At 45.7% G+C, this 22,598-nt stretch overlaps 1 protein-coding gene across 2 annotated transcripts in view; it reads right to left on the reverse strand.

Annotated features, from left to right (window-relative positions):
• UBE2K (ubiquitin conjugating enzyme E2 K) overlaps positions 1 to 22,598 on the reverse strand; it is a 355,329-nt gene that overhangs the window by 209,325 nt on the left and 123,406 nt on the right. For both annotated transcript variants that reach the window (XM_086963963.1, XM_086963964.1), the window contains exon 3: positions 428 to 486. In XM_086963963.1, the coding sequence (XP_086820089.1) occupies positions 428 to 486 (59 nt within the window). The remainder of the gene's footprint in view (positions 1 to 427; positions 487 to 22,598) is intronic.

Here is a 22,598-nt window from a genome sequence, read left to right on the forward strand (position 1 = left end):
GCCCTACACCTCTTTCACATTTAACAGACCGGGCGACACCCGGTGCCAAACCCTGGTCCCCCTTGGATCATTAACATGAAACACCACGGAAATGTTTGTGTATTTCGCTTTATTTTTTTTGTTTCCTTCACAGTTAGGTTTTCTTTGTTGGCTCTCGAACACGGACTGCTGATGCAACCTAGAACATGTAAGCTGCATTTTTTAGGTGCTGCAATGATGGGCCTACCATATCAGGGAATTGTTTAAGCTATGTTGAGACCTTGTGGAAAAGCTGTGTTTTACTTTTAGATATCCAACAAATGTATCTCGTTGTAAAAACCAATTAAAAAAAAATAATAATAATTTTTTAAGTACCTCAACTGGAGAGTAACTAGCATCCTTTCTTAGAAGGCTCATAAAGTGAATCAGTCTGTAAGTCAACACTTACCTTTGGGGGGTTGAATGGATAAGTTTCCGGAATTTTTATTTCTAACTGATATCGTCCACCTTAGTGTATATACACAGAGAGAGAGGAAAAAAAGAATACAGTTACTATTAAATTTACCCAGGCTGCTTAATTCAAAAATATTAACAATGATAAAGGTAAAGTCTCACATTTCAATGTTCATTTTGGTTACAATTTACAATCACCAATGCTTTTTAAGTACCCCCAACATTTAGTAATCACAATACCAAGTACATGGGATTTGAAACAGATATCGAAAGAGCTATTGTAAATTAGGACAAAAGTAAAGTAGTCCTTGTCATCACAGAAATTTGAGTGAGAAATCAGTCAAATATGTCATACAGAAGTCAAGATTGTGTTAGTTTTTCCATATTGAGCTCCAATTACATCAATTATAACTTCTAAGTTTGCAAAACTTTATTTTGTACTATTTTAACATTTAGTTTAAGTGTAATCTAAATGCTTTCAAGAGCTTTTAGGGTTCGAATGTTATTTGCAATGACTTTAGAAAAAATTATGCTGGATGGGTCGAGTTACCTTAAAAGATGCTAAGTGTGCTAGTGAACTTGAATTTTTTAAATGTAGGTTACTCATAGATTTAAATCTTTGAATGTCCGTGAAAAGTATGGAAGCTCTACTATTTAACTTGCTTGCTGAGAAATGTAAATCCACTCTTGCAAAATCTTGAGTCAGTCTGCATTACATTCTTATGAAAACATGTCTTCAGTAGTCTTTGATAACTTGCAATACAAGGAAGCTTGCAAAGTCTATCTACTAAGATATTTTATTGAGCAGTCAATAGTACTTTTAAAGAAAACCAACTTTGTAAAGTCAGTTAAAGCAGAATCTGTTTCACTCTTCTTCAATAACGACCCCTTTGCTGACAAATTAAGAGTTTGGCAGATTTTCTGGGAAGCACGTAGCTTCGTATGTTTCCAAGATTTGAGTTTACAGGCTTCTATAATCGAGGGCCCTGGACACTCAAGAATCTGCTATAGCCATTACAAGGATGAATGAGTGATGAAGTGTGAATGAGGGAAGGTTACTGAACAGTAAGCACTGGAGATATTTCGATAACTACATGGATTAATATTTAAAGTTGGTCTCATTCAGAGGCCAAGAAACTTTGTTAATTTGACTCTTGCAAAGCATAAAGCAGGCACTGATACAGTTTATATCCTTATTTGAAACATTCTCAGAGCCAAATCTGGCGAACGAAGAATTTTGTTAAAAAAGTGTGGGTACACACACAGATACATATACACGTTACCTTACGCAATTGTTTCAGAGTGTGTATATATATATATTATAAAAATCAAGCAGCAAGATGAAACTAATGAGTTCTGAACAAGGAAATGGTGCCCTAAATGCATACAATTCAAGATTAGAACCTGCAGGTAGGTTTTCCTAGGGAATGTAAACATTTGTGACAGACTCTTCATTTATGGTTCACTGCTGATTTTAGGGCAATGAAAACTCAGGACTGTATGGAAAGTAAAAAATACTATATACTATCAAATTCTTTGGGGATTCTACTGGTACAAACTAGACATCCCTGGCTGTGGGGCTGGCCAGTAGACCATGCATAACATATTTGCCAGATTTCAGCATTTCTTTAAGTAAAAACATTAATATTTGTGCCAGTCTCCCTCACTAAGGAACATATCCCTGCCTAAACTAGACTAGAGTGTGGAGGTACCAGACCTGTAGGAATTTTCTATGACTTTGGTGTGCCCAAAGGTGATAAACTGAGTAAAGTGCATTAAAGAAATTTAGGAAGCAATTAGCGAAATGCCAGTTTAAGCTTTCTGTCTTTTGATTGCAGGTATAACCGGTGGGCTACACGAAAACCTACCACATTAATGTATTTTCAAAAGCTACACAGCACAAAGTTTTTCAGTCATCCTCACATAAGAACAATTGCTTGCAAAGGCTTTTCCTTATGTTTTTTGGGTGTGGAGTATTCAATTCTAGTGGGTTTTCAATGGATTTGACACCATAGAATGTTTGACAGTGGAGATTCCATGAGGGGATATTCATTATTTGGACCTGCATCCAAACGCTACCATCCAGTCTCCAGGGTCGAGGGCAGACCGGACCTGAGCCAGCGTTAACATTTTGAACTTCTCCTTCCTGAGGAAGTGGCTGAAGTCCCTGAGATCCAAGATAGGATGCAGGCCTTTGACCTTTTTGGGTACCAGGAGGTAGTGGGAATAACTACAACCTACTTCTGGCACAGGGACTCGCTCGATAGCTCCGTTGGCCAAGAGAGCCATAACTTCTGGATGGAGAAGGGCCAAGTGATCCTCCGACATGCAATAGATTGTTGGTGGCATGGGGGGGAGGGATAGTCTCGAAGGGGAAGCCCCTTCGGACTATCCGCAAAACCCACATGTCCGACGTGATACTGTGCCAGTGGGGAAGGTGATGGCGAATCCTGCCACCAACTGGCAACTGACAGCCCTAAAAGGTCGGACTAGGAAGGTTTGGAGGCAGCTGCAGTGGGGGGTATTGGTGGACTGGCCCACCATCTGCCCCCCCGGACCCACAAAGCTGGGTCCCACGTCCCCGGCCGCGCAGAGGCTGGGTGGTTTGTGCGGCCCTGTGTGGAACGTGGTGGGGCATCCATTACGAGGCATCGAAAGGCAGACTGAATGGGGCGAGAAGTCGCTGCAAAGCCGAAGAACCTGGCCGTAGCTCTAGAAACCTTGAAGCACTTGAGCGAGTGGTCGGTCTTGTCGCTAAACAGGCGACTGCCATCAAAGAGCATGTCCAAAAGGGTAGACTCTACATCCCCAGAGAAGCCAGAGGTTCTCAGCCAGCCGTAGCGTTCAGTGCTACGGACGTGGAAATTGTCCTACCCAGCAAGTCAGCAGGATCAAGTCCACACTGGATGGTGAACTTTGCGTCATCTCGAAACTCCGCAACACGCCGGGTGAACACAGACCTGGCCTTCTTCGGGCACTGTGGCAGCCCCTGTGCAACCGTGTCCCACAATGAATGTGGGAAACGTCCCAAGAGAAATGCAGTGTTCACCAGCCGCAGTCCTAAACTGGCGGAAGAAAACCTCTTCTTCCCAAGATGGTCCAGTTTCTTGGATTCCCTATCTTGAGGAGCTGTAGGGAAAGCGTTTCCTTTCTAAGAGGAGGCTTGGACCACCAAGGTCTCGGGGGTAGGGTGTTGGGAGAGGAAAAGTGGGTCGTCCGGTGCCGGGCGGTGGAGTCAGGCGATCATCCTATCCACAGGAGCCCATGTGCTGGGCTTGGGCCAGGAGCCCAGGTGGACGTCAGTGAGGGCCTCATTGAAAGGCAGCAAGGGCTCCGAAGAGACAGCTGCCGTCTGAAGCACCTCAGTTAGGAGGTTAATCCTCTCCACCACCATAGAAAGCTCAAGTCCCATAGCCTCAGCCGATCTCCGCAACACCACAGCGTAGGAAGCTCCATCCTCTGTAGCCATGGTAGGGGGAGAAAGCATACCCAATTCCTTTCTTCAGTCCAGCTCAAGGGCTTCGTAAAAGGCACAAAGCTGGGCAGGAGACGCTCCGGCTCCCAGGAAGAGAGGGAAGCTCGGAGCTGTTCCAGCAGACTCAGAGGGCGGAGCCGGAGGATGACGACCCTCCACATCAGTCGAGGGATGGGAGAGAAGGCGAAGAGAGACTATGCTTCTTCACCATCTTCTTGTGCTTCGACTTCCCCAATGACAAAGACTTCGATGAGGAATGGTGGTGGTGGCTCCGTGACCGGTCCCGGAACCTTCCTCTTGACTGGGACGACGAGCAGCAGGGAGCAACTGTCAGGCCTCCAGAAGCTATCAGAAACTCTCCTGCAAAGATGTCCGGTTCATGGCCTGACAGTCAGAGCACGACTTCGGGTCATGGTCACGCTTCAGGCACCAGAGGCACATGAAGTGCGAATCTGTGACAGACATCAGCTTGTGACCGGAGTCACAAGGCTTGAAGCCGGTCTGACGGTGGGGCATCCCTACATGCACCAAAAGTCGAACGACTCGAAAAAGATGTCGACAAGAGTCGAAAAAACTTCAGTCAAAAAGTGACTAAGGGGACCGCTCTCTCCAAATCTGCGCTGGATGGCGCGGAAAAAGAAAGAACTGACGTCAGCGTGCAGGGATGGAATCTAAGTAGATAGCGCGACGTCATCCCAGCGATCACGATGCAGATGACGAATGCGGAGTACACTGACGCCACCTGACGCGCAGGGGTACTGCTGAGAAAAAATTCCCCAGATCCAGTCAGACGCAGGGGAAAATTCTAAGGTATGGAATCTATAACTAATAGCCTCTTTTAGATGTCCATATACAAGAAGACATGGATGTTTGTCTGCGCAGATGTGCTGCTACCACAGCTAAGCATTTGGTGAACACCCGGGGTGCAGTAATGATTGCGAATGGGAGGACTTTGAACTGATAATGTTTGTCAGCTAGAATAGACCTAAGGTATCTGCAGTGTGTTGGATGGATTGGGATGTGAAAATAGGCATTCTTTAAGTCTAGTGATGTCAATTCTACATGCAAGGAAAATGTGTGTCGTCACGTCTTGAAAGGTGACCAAACGGATTATGCTCTGACAGGATGTAATGATTTAAGGGCCTGAGATCTAGGATGGGCCGTAGTGAGCCTTTCTTTTTGGGGATAAGAAAGTTTAGGGGTCATATGGTCAGTTTTGACCCGCCCAGGATTTGTACCGGTATTTATCGGGTGGGTGCAGCTGCTATATGAGCAGCCACTAGCAGGGGTTATATTAGAAGCAACTGTATTTCATGTGTTTCCCCTACACAAGCTGAAATTGGCACGGTGCCCAATGTCCACCTTGCTGTTTGCGCTGGCACTAGATTCCCTGGCAGGGTGGGTCCGACTAGACCTCCTGATATGGGGTATCCCCATGTGGGACAAATCCCTGTTCTCGCTGGTGGGTGACCTCCCAAAACTAACATCCAGGTGTAACGTCCTAGTGGAAATGAAGGAGTTCAAATACCTTGGGATATTTGTGTCAAGGAACCCGCAAGAGTTCTAGGAACAAAATTTGGCAATGTAACAGAGGAAATTCATTAGCGACGCCAAGCGTTGGCAGAAGCTTCCACTTACTTTGATGGGCCGAGCGACACAGTTCAAGAGGACACTTACCCGCATATTATATGTCATGCAGAATACACTAACAGGTCCTGCCACACTCCTTCCAGAAACTTGAAGCCGAACTAAGAACCCTGATCTGGGGTGGAGGAGCACCCTGCATCGCCATGCGTAAATTGCAGAGAGGGGTATACAACGGGGGCTGGCGGTACCAGATGTCAAACTGTACTACTAGGCCTCCCAACTGGTCAGTGAATGGGAGGGCGTTGGGAGACCAAGGGGAACCAGCATATAGAGTTAACAGGGCCTCCATGGAAGCCAAAGGCCACCTACCTTTACTCTATAGCAAGAAGGTGTAGCTAAGCCTTCTGATTCACACAAAATTGGTGATAGGAGCATGGCGAGCAGCCACAAAATAACTTTACCGTCCCAACCTAGGTAACGGTGATGACCCTGCTTTGGGACTGTGATAAACTCGACAAAGTAAAGAGGTTAAGTAGCACTAGTAAATAAGAGCTTATTGAACTGGAGTCCCTAGGTGATACCAGGAGAGGGCAGGCCTATGATTCGTTTGTCACCCTACAAAGGGAATACGAGATGGGGAAAGGTGAATGGCTGAGCTAGGACATGCAATAAGGAGCTATAACCGGGAGGGTGAGGAAATGGTGGAAGTGTATTCACTGGAAGACAGTTTATTAACGGAACCCCTGAGGGAAAAGGCAATTTCGCTAATTTTTAGGTAAATAGTAAATAATGTACTGGACCCTTTGGGGCCAATAAGAGCAGCATGGGAAACGGAGGTAGGTCTTATTGAAGAATAGGAGTGGGTAGAAGCCATGCAGCGTCCTAGGAAAGTAGCCATAAGATCCAGATTCTGCCTCATTCAACTAAAAGTATTCCACAGAATATACTACCCTCTATTACTACATAGATTAAATCGGGTGAGTAATGCACTATGTCAGAGCGGGTGAGGACAAGAGGGTACCTACCACCATTTGTTATGGGAGTGACCGGCAATACATGAATATTGGAAGGCAGTAGGAAATATTTTGGCGGAGGATGACGGTGCAGTCGTCCCGGTAGAGGCAAAGTGGCTCCTGCTGTTGATCCCGCACGATGAAACATAGCCTAAACTCACAAAGTTATGGGCTGGCTCTAGCGGCAAAGAAGAATATTGTACGTTACTGGATTCCCCAACAATGCCTTGAGAGGTAGACTGGGAAAATGAACTGGACTGATGCAGGCAAGCAGAGTAAACAATTTACTTGATTCGAGGATATCAGAAGAAGTGGTAAAAGATCTGGGGGAGCTGGCAGGGCGATCGAGAGTTATGGGAGGGTGGTAACGGAGAGACTGTTGCCTCTACATATAGAACACTCATGTATTACCAAAACGTCTTAAATGTACATCTGTATACCAGAAGATACGTAAATTTTTATTCTATATTTGTTGTTTGACGACACTGCAATAAAAAAAAAATATATTTTTTTTTAAAGGGGGTACACACCCATACTTCATGTTGAAGAGGGGTATGCTCTATAGCTCCTTGGAGCAAGAGAGTTTGAAGAGAGAGAGCGGGAGATCTTTCTGGTCGAGAGCGAGAAAGAGTTTGATCTTTCTGGTCGAGAGCGAGAAAGAGTTTGATCTTTCTGTTCGAGAAAGAGATTGATCTTTCTGTTCGAGAGAGAGAAAGAGATTGATCTTTCTGTTCGAGAGAAAGAGATTGATCTTTCTGTTCGAGAGAGAGAAAGAGATTGATCTTTCTGTTCGAGAGAGAGAGAGTTTGATCTTTCTGTTCGAGAGAGAGAGAGTTTGATCTTTCTGTTCGAGAGAGAGAGAGTTTGATCTTTCTGTTCTCTCTCGAGAGAGAGTTTGATCTTTCTGTTCTCGAGAGAGAGAGAGAGTTTGATCTTTCTGTTCTCGAGAGAGAGAGAGTTTGATCTTTCTGTTCTCGAGAGAGAGAGAGTTTGATCTTTCTGTTCTCGAGAGAGAGAGAGTTTGATCTTTCTGCTCTCGAGAGAGAGAGTTTGATCTTTCTGCTCTCGAGAGAGTTTGATCATTCTGCTCGAGAGAGAGTTTGATCTTTCTGCTCGAGAGAGTTTGATCTTTCTGCTCGAGAGAGAGTTTGATCTTTCTGCTCGAGAGAGAGTTTGATCTCTCTGCTCGAGAGAGAGTTTGATCTCTCTGCTCGAGAGAGAGTTTGATCTCTCTGCTCGAGAGAGAGTTTGAGAGAGTTTGATCTCTCTGCTCGAGAGAGAGTTTGAGAGAGTTTGATCTCTCTGCTCGAGAGAGAGTTTGATCTCTCTGCTCGAGAGAGAGTTTGATCTCTCTGCTCGAGAGAGAGTTTGATCTCTCTGCTCGAGAGAGAGTTTGATCTCTCTGCTCGAGAGAGAGTTTGATCTCTCTGCTCGAGAGAGAGTTTGATCTCTCTGCTCGAGAGAGAGTTTGATCTCTCTGCTCGAGAGAGAGTTTGATCTGAGAGAGAGAGTTTGATCTCTCTGCTCGAGAGAGAGTTTGATCTCTCTGCTCGAGAGAGAGTTTGATCTCTCTGCTCGAGAGAGAGTTTGAGAGAGTTTGATCTCTCTGCTCGAGAGAGAGTTTGATCTCTCTGCTCGAGAGAGAGTTTGATCTCTCTGCTCGAGAGAGAGTTTGATCTCTCTGCTCGAGAGAGAGTATGATCTCTCTGCTCGAGAGAGAGTATGATCTCTCTGCTCGAGAGAGAGTTTGATCTGAGAGAGAGAGTTTGATCTCTCTGCTCGAGAGAGAGTTTGATCTCTCTGCTCGAGAGAGAGTTTGATCTCTCTGCTCGAGAGAGAGTTTGATCTCTCTGCTCGAGAGAGAGTTTGATCTTCCGAGAGTTTGATCTTTCTGCTCGAGAGAGAGTTTGATCTTTCGAGAGTTTGATCTTTCTGCTCGAGAGAGAGTTTGATCTCTCTGCTCGAGAGAGAGTTTGATCTTTCGAGAGTTTGATCTTTCTGCTCGAGAGAGAGTTTGATCTTTCGAGAGTTTGATCTTTCTGTTCGAGAGAGAGAGAGAGAGTTTGATCTTTCTGTTCGAGAGAGAGAGAGTGTGATCTTTCTGTTCGAGAGAGTGTGATCTTTCTGTTCGAGAGAGTGTGATCTTTCTGTTCAAGAGAGAGAGAGTTTGATCTTTCTGTTCGAGAGAGAGAGATTGATCTTTCTGTTCGAGAGAGAGAGAGTTTGATCTTTCTGTTCGAGAGAGAGAGAGAGTGTGATCTTTCTGTTCGAGAGAGTGTGATCTTTCTGTTCGAGAGAGAGAGAGTTTGATCTTTCTGTTCGAGAGAGAGAGAAAGTTTGATCTTTCTGTTCGAGAGAGAGAGTTTGATCTCTCTGCTCGAGAGAGAGAGTTTGATCTCTCTGCTCGAGAGAGAGAGTTTGATCTCTCTGCTCGAGAGAGAGAGTTTGATCTCTCTGCTCGAGAGTGACGTAAATAATTAATTTACTCTCTTAATTTCTATGCAGGTAAGTACTTAATCAATAATAACTCAGATCGGAAGAAAAAGACAGAGTCCGTGGTGTTAGAGTTCTTAGGGGTTTTATTCCTTAAAAAGGAATGGTCAAGACCAGGATATCATGTTCTGACTACCACAGGGGTGTCAGAAGGGATAGAGCGCCACATTTTATTAACAGTACATAGCTTATATACTTAATTCATGCTATAAGCAACAGTGCAGGAGGCGTAACAGCTGAGAGAAGACAAGATAACAGTATACACGTGGTACACGTGGTACAAGTGCGTAATCAAGAGGCGTGAACTAGAGGTGTGTGCTAGAAACGTCACAGGTAGGTGTCACAAAAGGGGTGGCACTAACAGAAAATGTTGCAATGTCAGCAGAAATCGGAAGCTTGGATGCGCGCACAGCTGCAGGACGTGTGATTGACGTGAAGCTGGAGGGTGCAGGGGACTTGACATTTACACTGACAGAAAGAGACAGAAGTCTGGCATGTCAGATCAACTTGTGCTTCTATCATATCTGGTATCTGATGTTTAGGAACTAAGCTATCTGGGCGGAAAGGTCTCTAGGGCAGAAGCTATTCTATACTTGCTGTGAGTGCGTGTATAAGCGCCTGAGTGTCTGTATGAGAAGCGTGGGGGCATGGGCCTTCCATGGGAGCATGGCAACAAGGGCTATGAATTACTTGAATTACTTGCACAGAGACAGGCCGGCCCTTTGGCTCTGCAGCTGAGGGGAATGTTTACTGAAACTGGCAGGCAGAAATGTATTTTCGGGGAGCGGAACAGATAACTCGAAGGTTATAGTCGATCTTGGCAGGCAGCAGGCTGAGCTGAGCGAGAGGGGCCGCGCTGAAAGTAAGTCAGAGTTCACGGGTACAGAGGCAGCCTGGGCAGAGGCCCTCGGAGTCAGAAGCCAGAAAAGAGGCTCGGTGGCAGAGATTCAGGGCCTACTCAGCCAGAGCTGAAAAACGTAGAAGTACACTACAAAAGACGTTGGCATAGCATACTTAGGAACGGACCATTCAACCCATTCATGGTGGGCCTGAAAGAGGACATGTTAACGTTGGACGCAAATGTATTTGCGTCTTCATAGCTGGTACAGGAGGGAAGTTACATGCACTTTAACTCGTACATGGAGACGGTGGGGTACGCGCTAGGGAACACATCTTGACCATAAAATTTATATTTCCTCATTCCCTCCTTGTTCCCTAGGGACCCTTCATGATATATCAATCCTCATGAATCGATCAGTCTGTTCTTGTAACATTATTTGTTCATCTTTCTTTCTTTGACTGTTTGAGAGGAAACTGGAATGTTCAATGCATGATGTGGCACACAGTCCACATATCGCCGGCCCACACTGTAGGCACAGGCAGCAGCTGAATACTATGACAAGGCCGAAACCTAGGAAGGATAGGATCTTCCATCCCCAGGCTGTTAACGTTGTCCAGAACCAACCGGACCAAGTCCAGGTGCCTGGATTCTGATGTATCTGATTTGCAATTTTATGCAGACGGGTAATAGCTTGATAGACAGATGGTGCATTTTGTGGAATGAAAATACAGCAACTTGACCCGATGACCTTACAGGCTCCACCTCTATCTGCCAAGATGACGTCAATAACAAGACGATTTTGAAGGACAACAACCCGCATAGCAGATTGCTCCTCTGTTAAGTTACCTAAGGCGGAGGCAGTTTCATGTACTACAGCTTCAAGTGTTCTAGTTAATCTACGTATTAATTTACTGTTTTGGACAGGTCCTAGAAAGAAAAAGAATCCTTTATTGAAATCAGTGTACTGTTCCCATGCCGTTTCTGTGTAGTCGACAAGTGGAATATCTCTTCTGGGTCTATTCTTTACTAGATTCGTATTTCTATGGTAATCAGGGGGAGCTAGAAAAACAGGTGGCAGAAGGAATGCAATATAACAGGTACCATCCCAATCTGGAGGCAAACGTATGTATGCGGTATGACCACAAACAAAATAGGAATGATTGATAGCTTTAAAGGACGACTTACCATGGTCACTGAATTCGACCACAGTAGTGCATTTACTATGACCTAAGTGTACTGAACCTTTCTTCCGGACACATAATTCACCAGTGACTGGTAATACTAGCATATGGGGCAGAACTGGAGCAGCTTCGGATTCAACAGTAAGGATCATGAGACTAATTGTGTAGTTACCTAATCCATATACTTCATTTTCTAGATCAGTTCCTATTCGAGTAGGGAGTCCCTCCTTATCAGGGTAACAGACGTCGAGCAGGACTAAGTTCAAGTTTCCCCAAACCCAGCCCCCATCGAAAACAGCAATATCAGGATCTAAGGAATTAATTATTTTAAACCATGCCCCACAGGAGCCGTTGTGAGTGAACGGGTACGGAAAGAGGGGCAGAGCTCCCTTGTAGTTCTGGTAGGGAGGGAGTCGGCCACATATCCAGCAGTTTGTAGCATTGTTCGTCTGATGGGAGTGGTGTAACATACTAATGAATGTATTGTTGCGCAGCGCAAGTCTGTAAGAGAGTTCGTGTGCAGGTAATTCACTAAAAGTGTGTTCAGCAGAGACATTGTAAACAGATTGTTCACGCCTGAAAATAGGCCAGTAGATAGGTAGCAGAATACTGGCAATAATAATTAGAACACTTAGAAAAAACATTATTAACAACGTCACTATACAGTGACTACGCAGTGATTTGCAGTATGTATTTCTTTTGACTTGTCTCTCTCTCTCTCCATCTCGATCTAGGGGATACATGTCAGAAACTATTTAACCGATTCACCTAGGGGAGGACTTAAACAATTAAACTGTCTGACTTGCTAGATCGGAGTTTCATACGGTACTCTTCTTGGGGAGTTTTTTCTCGTTCGGATACTGTAAAGTCTTTTTCCTCAACACAGTCTTTGGTGGGGGTGGACGAGTCTCGATCAGGTTTCAGTCCACAAAATTTCTTCACATGACTCGTGTGGACCCACCCCTTTCTCCCCTCAATCTTCACGGCGGTCCTCGTGGTGAGAAGGACGGTCTTCGGAGATTTCCAGCGGGGCTCCAGCGGACTCTTCCTGTCGAAATTTCGGACCAATACTAGGTCCCCAGGACGGACCTCGTGCGGCTTTACATCAGTGTTGTCAGGGAAGGCTGCGGCAACCTGTGAACGACATGATTGGAGTGCAGACATCAAGGAGGCAAGGTAATCTGTCAACATATTACAATCAACATCAGTGATTTTCTTCGGAATGGGCGTCCCCCACATATTCGGTGGTCTGCCAAAGACCACTTCGTACGGGGATAGCCCTGATCTCGAGTGGGCGACCATCCTCATGTAGAATAGTGCCACTGGCAGGGCGACTATCCAGTCGACCCCTTTCTCCTGACATATCTTTGCAAGGCGGATTTTTAGTGTCTGGTTATGCCTTTCTACAAGGCCTGCGGCTTCAGGATGTCGGACACAATGGAATTTCCACTGGTAACCTAACAGTAAAGAAACCTGCTTCATTAACTCGGAGGAGAAGGGTTGTCCATTATCTGAATACACGACACGGGGCAAACCGTACCGTGGGAAGAATTCACGAACCAACTGTCTGGCAGTGGTCGGAGCAGTATAGTCTGGAACTGGGTATGCTTCGGTCCAACGGGACAGAGCACAAACAATTACAAGGACATACTTGAATCCTCGACAACTGTTCATCTGGATATAATCCATCTGGAGGACTTCAAAAGGGTGATCGGGAGGATGAAATCCACCTTGCTCTACAGGGACGCTTTTACCTGGATTGAACTGACAACAGATCATGCAAGTACGCACTTTCTGTTTTGCTGCTGCTCGTAAGTGTTTGTTGTACCAGAGATTCTGCAAACAATCTATCATGGCTTTCTCTCCTAGATGTGCAGGACTATGTGCTGTATTTATCATGCTTTGAACCATTGAGTCGGGGAGAAACCATGTAGATTTTCCCTTCGTCATCCAACCTTGATCTGTCTGGATCCCTCCTAGTTCAATCCATTTCTTTATTTCATCTGGAGTAGCGTGTGTCTGGATATCGATTACGTCTAGGGTGGGATCTCTAACTGCCATACACTTTGTCGGTACTATTGTCTTTGTCACATCAGTAATCTGGGTGTGAGTCAGTGCTGTATGTTTCGCTGTCTGGTCTGCCAGGTCGTTACCCTGGGAAACAGAATCTGTAACTTTAGTATGTGCTTTACACTTCATGACTGATATGCCCGAGGGCAAATGTATTGCTTCTAACAGTGCTTGAATGAGGGGACCATGTTGTATCTTGGCCCCATGAGAGGTCAGGAAACCTCGTTCTTGCCAGAGGACTCCGAAGTCGTGTACAACTCCGAATGCATAACGTGAATCAGTGTATATGTTAACATTTCTGTTCTTGGCTAGAATACAAGCTCGGGTCAGAGCGATAAGCTCTGCTGCTTGAGCAGACAGTGTGTCAATACGATGTGTTTCTTTAACTTCAGTTTCAGTGGTCACGGCATACGCGGCCACTAATTCTCCTGTACTTGTTCTCATGCATGAACCGTCCACATAAAGTGTCAGGTCTGGATTTGTCAGTGGGACATCTGTTAAGTCTCGTCGTGGCGTTGTTACTGCATTAATGATTTCTATACAATCATGCGGAACTGAATCTGTCATAATTGTAGGTAACAGTGTTGCTGGGTTCAGGATGCTGCAGCGTCTGATTTCTATGTGTGGCTGGAACAGCGTTAATTCATAACCTGTCAGTCGTGCTATAGTCAAGTGCTGAGTCTCGGTTCTGTTTAACAAAACCTCTACAGAGTGTGGTACTTGAACTGTTAACTGATGACCTAAAACAATTGAGTCACTTTGCCTTATTGCTAACGCTGTTGCTGCTACTGACTTCAAGCACGCAGGGAGTGCCTGGGCTACTGAATCCAATGTACTTGAGAAATAAGCGCAAGGCTTATGTGAACCTGCTTGATCTTGGGTGAGGACAGACAACGCTGTACCATCACGTTCTGTAACAAAAAGTGTAAACGGTTTGCTGTAACATGGTGTCGCTAAAACTGGTGCTTGGCATAATGCTTTCTTTAATTCTTCAAAAGCTTGTGTGTGTTCCTGAGTCCAAGGGAGGGCAGTCGAAGTTGCTGCCTCCTGTGTCGTTAACTGGATGAGTGGTTTAGCTAGGAATGCATATTGAGGAATCCATTGTCTGCAGTATGAGGTGAGGCCTATGAAGGCCCGCACTTCCTTTTGTGTCTGGGGTTGCGGCATATTTACAATTAACTGAATGCGATCGGGAGTGAGCTGTCTCCCCACTTTGGACAGCAAGTGACCCAAGTACACAACTTGCTGAACACAGAATTGTAGCTTCGAAGGGGACACCTTGTGTCCCTTGTCGGCCAGAAAGTGTAAAACTGTCAGTGATGCTTTTTCACATTCGGGCTCACTTCGTGCGGTGATCAGTAGATCGACGTATTGCAGTAAAGCGGTGTTAACTGGCATTTGAATACAATCTAGTTGTCTTTTCAGTGCTTGACTATAGATGCTGGGGCTTTCTGTGAATCCTTGAGGTGCGCGTGAAAATTTGAAGCTGCGTCCATTTAAACTGAATCCGAAGAGATATTGGCTCTCTGGATCAATAGGCACGCTGAAGAAGGCGTTCTTGAGGTCAATTACAGTAAAGAACGTTGCTTCTGAATCAATGGCAGTCAATAGGGATGAGATGTCGGGGACCACAGGATACTGTGGTATAATGCATTTATTTAATTCTCGAAGATCAATCACCAGCCGATATACTGGCGGTGCATTGGGATCAGTACGTTTAAGAATCGGAATGATGGGTGAATTACAGACATTGGAGTCGGTCTCGACGACCACTCCTTGGGCAATGAGCTCGTCAATGATTTTCAGTAAAGCCACTACAGCATCGGGTGGTAACTTGTATTGTCTGATTCGGGGTAATACAACACCTGCCTTGAGTGTAACACGGTATGGTGTAATGTGCATACAACCTACATCAGTTGGGCCTTTTGCCCACAAGTAATCTGGTACATTTTTCAATCTGACATCGAATTCTCGCAAAACATAATGACCCTTGAAATCCCGTAGAAAGAGTCTAACTCCCTCCGGGGAACAGCATATTATAGCTCCTAGAGCCTTCAATGTTTTAATTCCTAACAGATTTTCTGGACATGATTTTGTAAGTAACAAGTCTGTCACACGTGATAACGGACCCACAGCCAGGGGAACTGGTTCTGATACCTCATTTACAATAGGCTGTCCTGAAAAACCAAGGGAAACATTCTGTGAGCCTGAGAGGGGTGCCCCTGGGACTTCATCATGGCTGATCGTAGTGCGACTTGCCCCTGTGTCAATTAAAAACTTTCTGTCTTTTCCCAATACTTGACTGTGTACATAAGGACCTTCTTGATCTACAGGAATCTCAATAAGAGGCAAGCCACCTTCCCTCTCTAGGCTGTTTCATGTATATCGGGAATATTCGGGATAAGCGGACTGGGCATACTGGTACATCTGTTGTGAAACTTGCTGAGACGCGGCAATGGGCTGTGGCTGTGGTATCGCTACTGTCTGTGCTGGAGTCGAAGAAGCATGCATAGGCTGTGTATTCTGTGTATTCTGTGAAGACTGATGCTGGTTATGGTCTTGTCTAGGCGGATGCGGTCTTTCTTTAGTTTTACCTGTCGCTATGTTATGTTTCAGAACTGGGCATTCATGTACATAGTGACCTGGCTGCTTGCAATAATTGCATGTCCCTTTAACGGGAGCTGCGGTGTGACCTGTCTGGGTCGTACCCTTTCTGTGACCGTCGGCTGGGACCGTTTGAGCTACTACCATTTTCATCTTCGTGTCTTTCATACGTTTCTGTTCCTGATCTTGTTCTTCTCCAATTCTGTTCTGGTGATATTGTAACATTTGTAACATCTGTGATGGCGTGTTTGCTTGCCATGTACTCTCGACCTTGTATACACGGTTTTTAACTAACGGTAGGGAATTCTCGACTAACTTTGATACAAAAAGATGCGGGTACGATTCGCTACTTGGCTTGAGGCCACTATTAATAATAAAACATTTCTCGAATCTTGAATAGAAGTCACTAGTATCTTCATCATGTTTCTGTTTACAGGACGAGATGGCGTCCCAATCTTCCTTTCTAGTTGTCAATAATCTGGGCAGAACCTGTACTATCAAACCTGGTAATGCTTTAGTTTTGTCCCCAAGGCCTAACCCCGGGACCCGTTTTCTTTCTTCGTCCTCTATTTCTGCCCATGCAATCTTTGTGTCCCCCACCTCCCATTCCTTTTCTTTTAATTTCTCGAAGATACCCGTGGGCAACAGTACTTTTAACATTTTCATAATGTCATCATATGTGTAATCCCCCATCAGTAACATGTCTTTAAGCTCTCTGTGAAAACCTGCAGGGTCTTTATCATGGCACGGGACTAGTTTCTTCATTTCTAACAGTTCTAATTTAGTCAGAGGCGTGTGTACATACACGCGTTTCAAGACACGATCCTCACCCATAACAGGGTGCACTTCTCGTAAGGGGTTCTGACTTTCAACGCCACTCAGGCGTTGCATGTGATACATTTTCCTTTCTGGGGGCGGGGCGGGAACATATTCAGAGCTTACAAAGGTATTATATCTGTGTCGTTGTTCTAGAATTATTTGAATTAATTTGGTGCTTAAACCTCTCCATCTATCCATGAGTAGTGCTTCTAGTGTTTCGTGTAAGGGACCTGGAGCAGAATAATGTTTTCTGTATTTGATGAGGAGGTGCTGAATCATGTATACACCTGCTAATTTCTGTTCGTCGGGGGAGAGGTTCAGAAATGTCTGAGCCACCGTGTCATCATTATATATGTCTGCATTTTCGGCCCATGATACAGCTGATCGGGCTAGTTCTTGTTCATCCATAGAATTGAGTACGTGGTACCCAACTCGATCTCGAAGCCTTTTATCAGTTTCCTGGAACTGATGTTCAGCAGAATTCGGATTTGTCAAGGCAGAGAAGAAAACTCTCTTGCTTTCTGGACGGATGCCCTTCCTAAGGTAAGTTCCCTTACCTACATATGCTATGGTATCTGCAGTCTTTTCTGGTTCTTCAGATTCTTCTTCCTCCTCAGAGGAAGCTTTGTCTTTCTCTTTTTCGTGTACCTCTATTACTGTTTTTCTTATTTTTCTGTACATACTGGCTATGCAATTCTGCTTGTCATGTTTTCCATCGGCTATATTTTGACCCCACTTGTTCAGTGCATCTAATTCACTCTGATCTGTTCCAGGCCTATCTCGTTCTCTTATTAGACAATTTATGAAAAATCGTAGTATCTGTGCTTGTATGTCAACTTTCTGGTTTTCCATGGCATTCTTGATACTGTCAGGGTCTTTCCCTGTCTGAACAAACTCGTATATTCTGTCTAGACGGTCCTTCATTCCTACATAGCTTAGCAAGATATCAGTAGCAGATCTTAACCGTAGTGATGCCAATATCATTAGATCGTCTTTACCGGGTACTGGGTCGTATCTACAAACTGAAATGTTTTCCTTGAATGCGTCCAAGCGGGATAAGTGAGGAGACCTGAACGTGAGGGGACTCTGTATATCCCTGATATTTAATCTGTGTGTCAATGGCGGGGTCCGAGGACCCGCGGTCGCACCCCCTGAAGCGGAGGCTTGGGTATCATCTCTGTGTGTAGTCTGTATTTGAATTTGTCTTTTAGTAGGATCTGGTGGATGCGGTTTCGGTAGGTCAATTTTAGGTGCAGGAAGTGGCGGGGCTGGCGGAACAGGGGAAGTCTGTCGCGGTACCGGCGGAACATGACCTGGGGGCGGAGTGCCATCCCCGTCTCTGTCAGTAGGCAGGGCACGAACAGGCAGATTGGTGTAAGCTGGTGCTACATCTTCTAGGTAGGAATTCAGGAATATATCTTTAGTGGTCTTATGAGTTACTTTAGTTGGAACCAGTGGTGGCGGCAGATTTTTCGGTATTTCTGAAATGGCGTCAGGTGTACCCTCGGCCATAAGATACATGCCGTTTACTTGGCTACTTCGGATGCGATCTATTTGTTCTGTTTTTACTCGGATTCCTTCAGTAACTAATTCGTTTTCTTGAGCTTTATCTGATTCTTTAAGTCTGTCTTCTCTACGGAGTGCTCTTTCAGCACGTTTATGTGATTCCTTACGCCAAAATTCTATGGCGTCTTTCTGAGATTGTCTGGCTTTCTTTTTCCGTAATGCCTCTTCTACCTTCATGATGCACTCGGCATCCCATGTTCCATTAACTGGCCATCTGTGTCTCTCGTCTAGGTGTTTTGTATAATCGGTCCATAATTCTAGATACAATATGGCATCTATGCCATGCTTGTTATACATAAAGTTACCTGGAGTGTCCCTAGGGCGGATAGGAATTTCTTCCTCTAACATCCCTTTCCTAGTTCCTATCTGCTTTAACTTGTTGAAAAACGGCATTTTGCCTACTTGATACTGAATGCGCGATCCTTGATACTTAATTCTGAATATAACTAGTTATACAAGAAAACACAATAATGCACATAAAAACAGTCACATTCATACCACGACATTAATCACATGAAAAGACATTTGAGACATAGATGACTACCCCCTATACCGGATGTACTGCTAAACAGTACAGATACACTGGTGTAACAGTGCAGAAATTCAGAAATTCGGAATACTAGATATACTGCTAAACAGTACAGATACACTGCCTAAAAACAGTGCAGACCGGACTTGTGTACCCAAACCCGTCTAGATACGTCCCAGCAATGGTACTCACCGGGAAGCACGGAAACAGAAGGCCTCGGAAAACTCGACTGGACTCGACTCGAAACTTCGGAAAACTTCGGGAAACTTCGGAAAACTTCGGAAACCTGGTGGGCCTCTTGACACCTCGGACCTTGTTTCTTTCGGCTAGGCTCTGGTCGGGATCCTCCGCACTCCTCACCGCCTCGTCTGGGCACTGATCGCAGTCTTCGTCACCTCCGTGGGTCAGAGGGAGATGCAGGAAATCCTGCCAGTACGCGTATGGTCCATCTAACTGATGGCAGGGGACAGAGCTTGCAATGCGCCAACCGGCGCGTGAGGTGGGGGAGGGGTCCCTGTTCGGGCGCCAAATGACGTAAATAATTAATTTACTCTCTTAATTTCTATGCAGGTAAGTACTTAATCAATAATAACTCAGATCGGAAGAAAAAGACAGAGTCCGTGGTGTTAGAGTTCTTAGGGGTTTTATTCCTTAAAAAGGAATGGTCAAGACCAGGATATCATGTTCTGACCACCACAGGGGTGTCAGAAGGGATAGAGCGCCACATTTTATTAACAGTACATAGCTTATATACTTAATTCATGCCATAAGCAACAGTGCAGGAGGCGTAACAGCTGAGAGAAGACAAGATAACAGTATACATGTGGTACAAGTGCGTAATCAAGAGGCGTGAACTAGAGGTGTGTGCTAGAAACGTCACAGGTAGGTGTCACAAAAGGGGTGGCACTAACAGAAAATGTTGCAATGACAGCAGAAATCGGAAGCTTGGATGCGCGCACAGCTGCAGGACGTGTGATTGACGTGAAGCTGGAGGGTGCAGGGGACTTGACATTTACACTGACGGAAAGAGACAGAAGTCTGGCATGTAAGATCAACTTGTGCTTCTATCATATCTGGTATCTGATGTTTAGGAACTAAGCTATCTGGGCGGAAAGGTCTCTAGGGCAGAAGCTATTCTATACTTGCTGTGAGTGCGTGTATAAGCGCCTGAGTGTCTGTATGAGAAGCGTGGGGGCATGGGCCTTCCATGGGAGCATGGCAACAAGGGCTATGAATTACTTGAATTACTTGCATAGAGACAGGCCGGCCCTTTGGCTCTGCAGCTGAGGGGAATGTTTACTGAAACTGGCAGGCAGAAATGTATTTTCGGGGAGCGGAACAGATAACTCGAAGGTTATAGTCGATCTTGGCAGGCAGCAGGCTGAGCTGAGCGAGAGGGGCCGCGCTGAAAGTAAGTCAGAGTTCACGGGTACAGAGGCAGCCTGGGCAGAGGCCCTCGGAGTCAGAAGCCAGAAAAGAGGCTCGGTGGCAGAGATTCAGGGCCTACTCAGCCAGAGCTGAAAAACGTAGAAGTACACTACAAAAGACGTTGGCATAGCATACTTAGGAACGGACCATTCAACCCATTCATGGTGGGTCTGAAAGAGGACATGTTAACGTTGGACGCAAATGTATTTGCGTCTTCATAGCTGGTACAGGAGGGAAGTTACATGCACTTTAACTCGTACATGGAGACGGTGGGGTACGCGCTAGGGAACACATCTTGACCATAAAATTTATATTTCCTCAAGAGAGCGAGAGTTTGATCTTTCTGCTCGAGAGAGCGAGAGTTTTATCTTTCTGTTTGGGAGAGAGTGGGATGGTCCGCACGACTGCCCATCCGGAAGCATTCCTTAGTAACCTCTTCCGGATGGGAAAAAGGGATGGCTGTCCACGCTCGGTTAGAGTTCAACGGACGGCTCCGATACCAGCACTTTAAGATGAAGTGATGCATCTTTTGACAGATCTTCTAAAAAACCTCAGATTGGATGGTACATCTGGAAGACGCGTACCAGACGGTCCCCATCTTTCCGCCTCACAGGAGCTACCTGCAATTCCATTGGTGTTCTCAAGTTTTTGAATTTGCTTCCCTACCTTTCGGTCTCTCATCGGACCTTTGGCGCTTCACCAAGTTGATGAGGCTGGCTGGTGGTCAAACGTTTGTGGGCGTGAGGGATCCATCTGATAGTCTATCTCGACGACCTTCTGATCATGAATCAACGCCCACAGTGCCTATCCTTACACTTGCAGAAGAGGCCATCGATCTTCTGCCATCTTTAGGTTTTGTGATCAACAAGGAAAAGACCGCTCTTGGCCCAGCCCTTGCAATTTCTGGGATTCCTGATAGACTGTCAAAGCAACCCACATCCTCCCGGCTCGGAGGCAGACCAAGAACAGGCACAAGCTCAGTAGGAGAATCTCCAAATCTCCATACAAGTGAAGTTTAAGGCACCCCTACACTACCGCACACTGCAATACCTGAAAATTTCTTATTTGCAGACTGGCCTTGCGTACTCGCAGTAGATTCGACCCTCAGCAGAAGCAAAGGAGGAGATGCACTGGTGGATTGTCCATATGCAGGCGTGGAACAGCCGAGCGATATTAGTCTTTCAACCAGACCTGGTGATCTAGTCTGACGCCAGGGGCTCCGGGAGGGGCGCTCGTTGTGGGCATTTCTCCACCAGAGGAAAATGGTTTTCCGCAGAACGTTCTCTACACATCAATTGTCTCAAATTGATGGCAGGTTTCTTCGCCTTCAGATGTTGGACAAAGGAGAAAGTTCAGTGTTTGGTTCTCTTGAAGATGGACAAAATGGTGGCAGTCTAATGTCAATCATCTGTGGGGTATGGAGGGCAGTCCACCCTTTTGGACCTAGCGCGCACACTATGGGAGTATTGCCTGGCCAACCATATTTCCCTGTCAGCGAAACATTTTCAGGGCAGTTCCAATCAAGTGGCCGACTAGCACTCTTGCGATTGGAGGGATGTCAGTCTCTGGTAATTGCACCCTCATATGTTTTGGCAACTGCAGGAACAGTAAGGTCCTTTTTCGACGCGTCACGTCTGGCCTTCCAACTCGATCGAGATTGCAGTTGGAGACCGGACCCCCATTAGGCTAGGCGTCAGCGTATGCCTTCACGTCCTTTGCGATGATAATGATACTGGTGGCTCAGGTGCACAAACAGGCAGACCTGGTAGTGACTACACCAATCTGGAGATCGTAAGTATGGTTTCTAGTGATGATGGAACTTTCTTCGAATATTTCAGAATCCCCAGGACAACCCCCACCCTCTAGTGCAGACGGGTTCTCTTCGTCTCATGGAGGGTTACCGGGGCCTTTGGAAAGTCCCAGGGATTTCACGAGACGCTGTAGCCCTGCTCACCAAGGCATGGGCGGATAGTACAGACAAACTGTACCAATTCTGCCTGGTCTAGATGGTTGGGGTCTCCAACACCAAGTGGATGCAGATGTTGTCTAGATTTTGAATATTCTGGCAAGCTTGGCTTCGCAAGGGTTGGCCTACAGGTCTATCAATACCTTTAGGTAGGCAATCTCTGCAGGCCACTTGCCAGTGAACGGCCATCCAATGGGGGCACACCTCAGTGTGCAAATTGTTGAGGGGAATTTGGTTGTCAATACCCCCTAAACCTAGGTACTCAGTCCTATGGGACGTGAATTAGGTGCTTTCTTGGTATTAATCCTGGCCTTCTAATAAATACTCGTCTTGGGAGAGGGTGGTGGACCATATCACTGCCACTACAGGGATTCGCATTCAGCCGACGCCCCTATACTGCTTGTTGGCTTTAGTACCTAGACCCAGGAAGAGGAAATTGGCTTATAAATGGATGCTGGTGTTAGCTAGGTGTCGGGTGGCTATAACTTGAATGGTAACAACAACTAGAGAGAGAGGGAAGAGGCACTCTCGGTCCCCCAGGTAATAGTTACAAACAGAAGAGTGTCCACACAGGGATAGTTGTGTCCAGCACAG

This window comes from Lissotriton vulgaris, chromosome 3_2 (assembly GCF_964263255.1).
Source record: "Lissotriton vulgaris chromosome 3_2, aLisVul1.2, whole genome shotgun sequence".
Classification (NCBI taxonomy): domain Eukaryota; kingdom Metazoa; phylum Chordata; class Amphibia; order Caudata; family Salamandridae; genus Lissotriton; species Lissotriton vulgaris.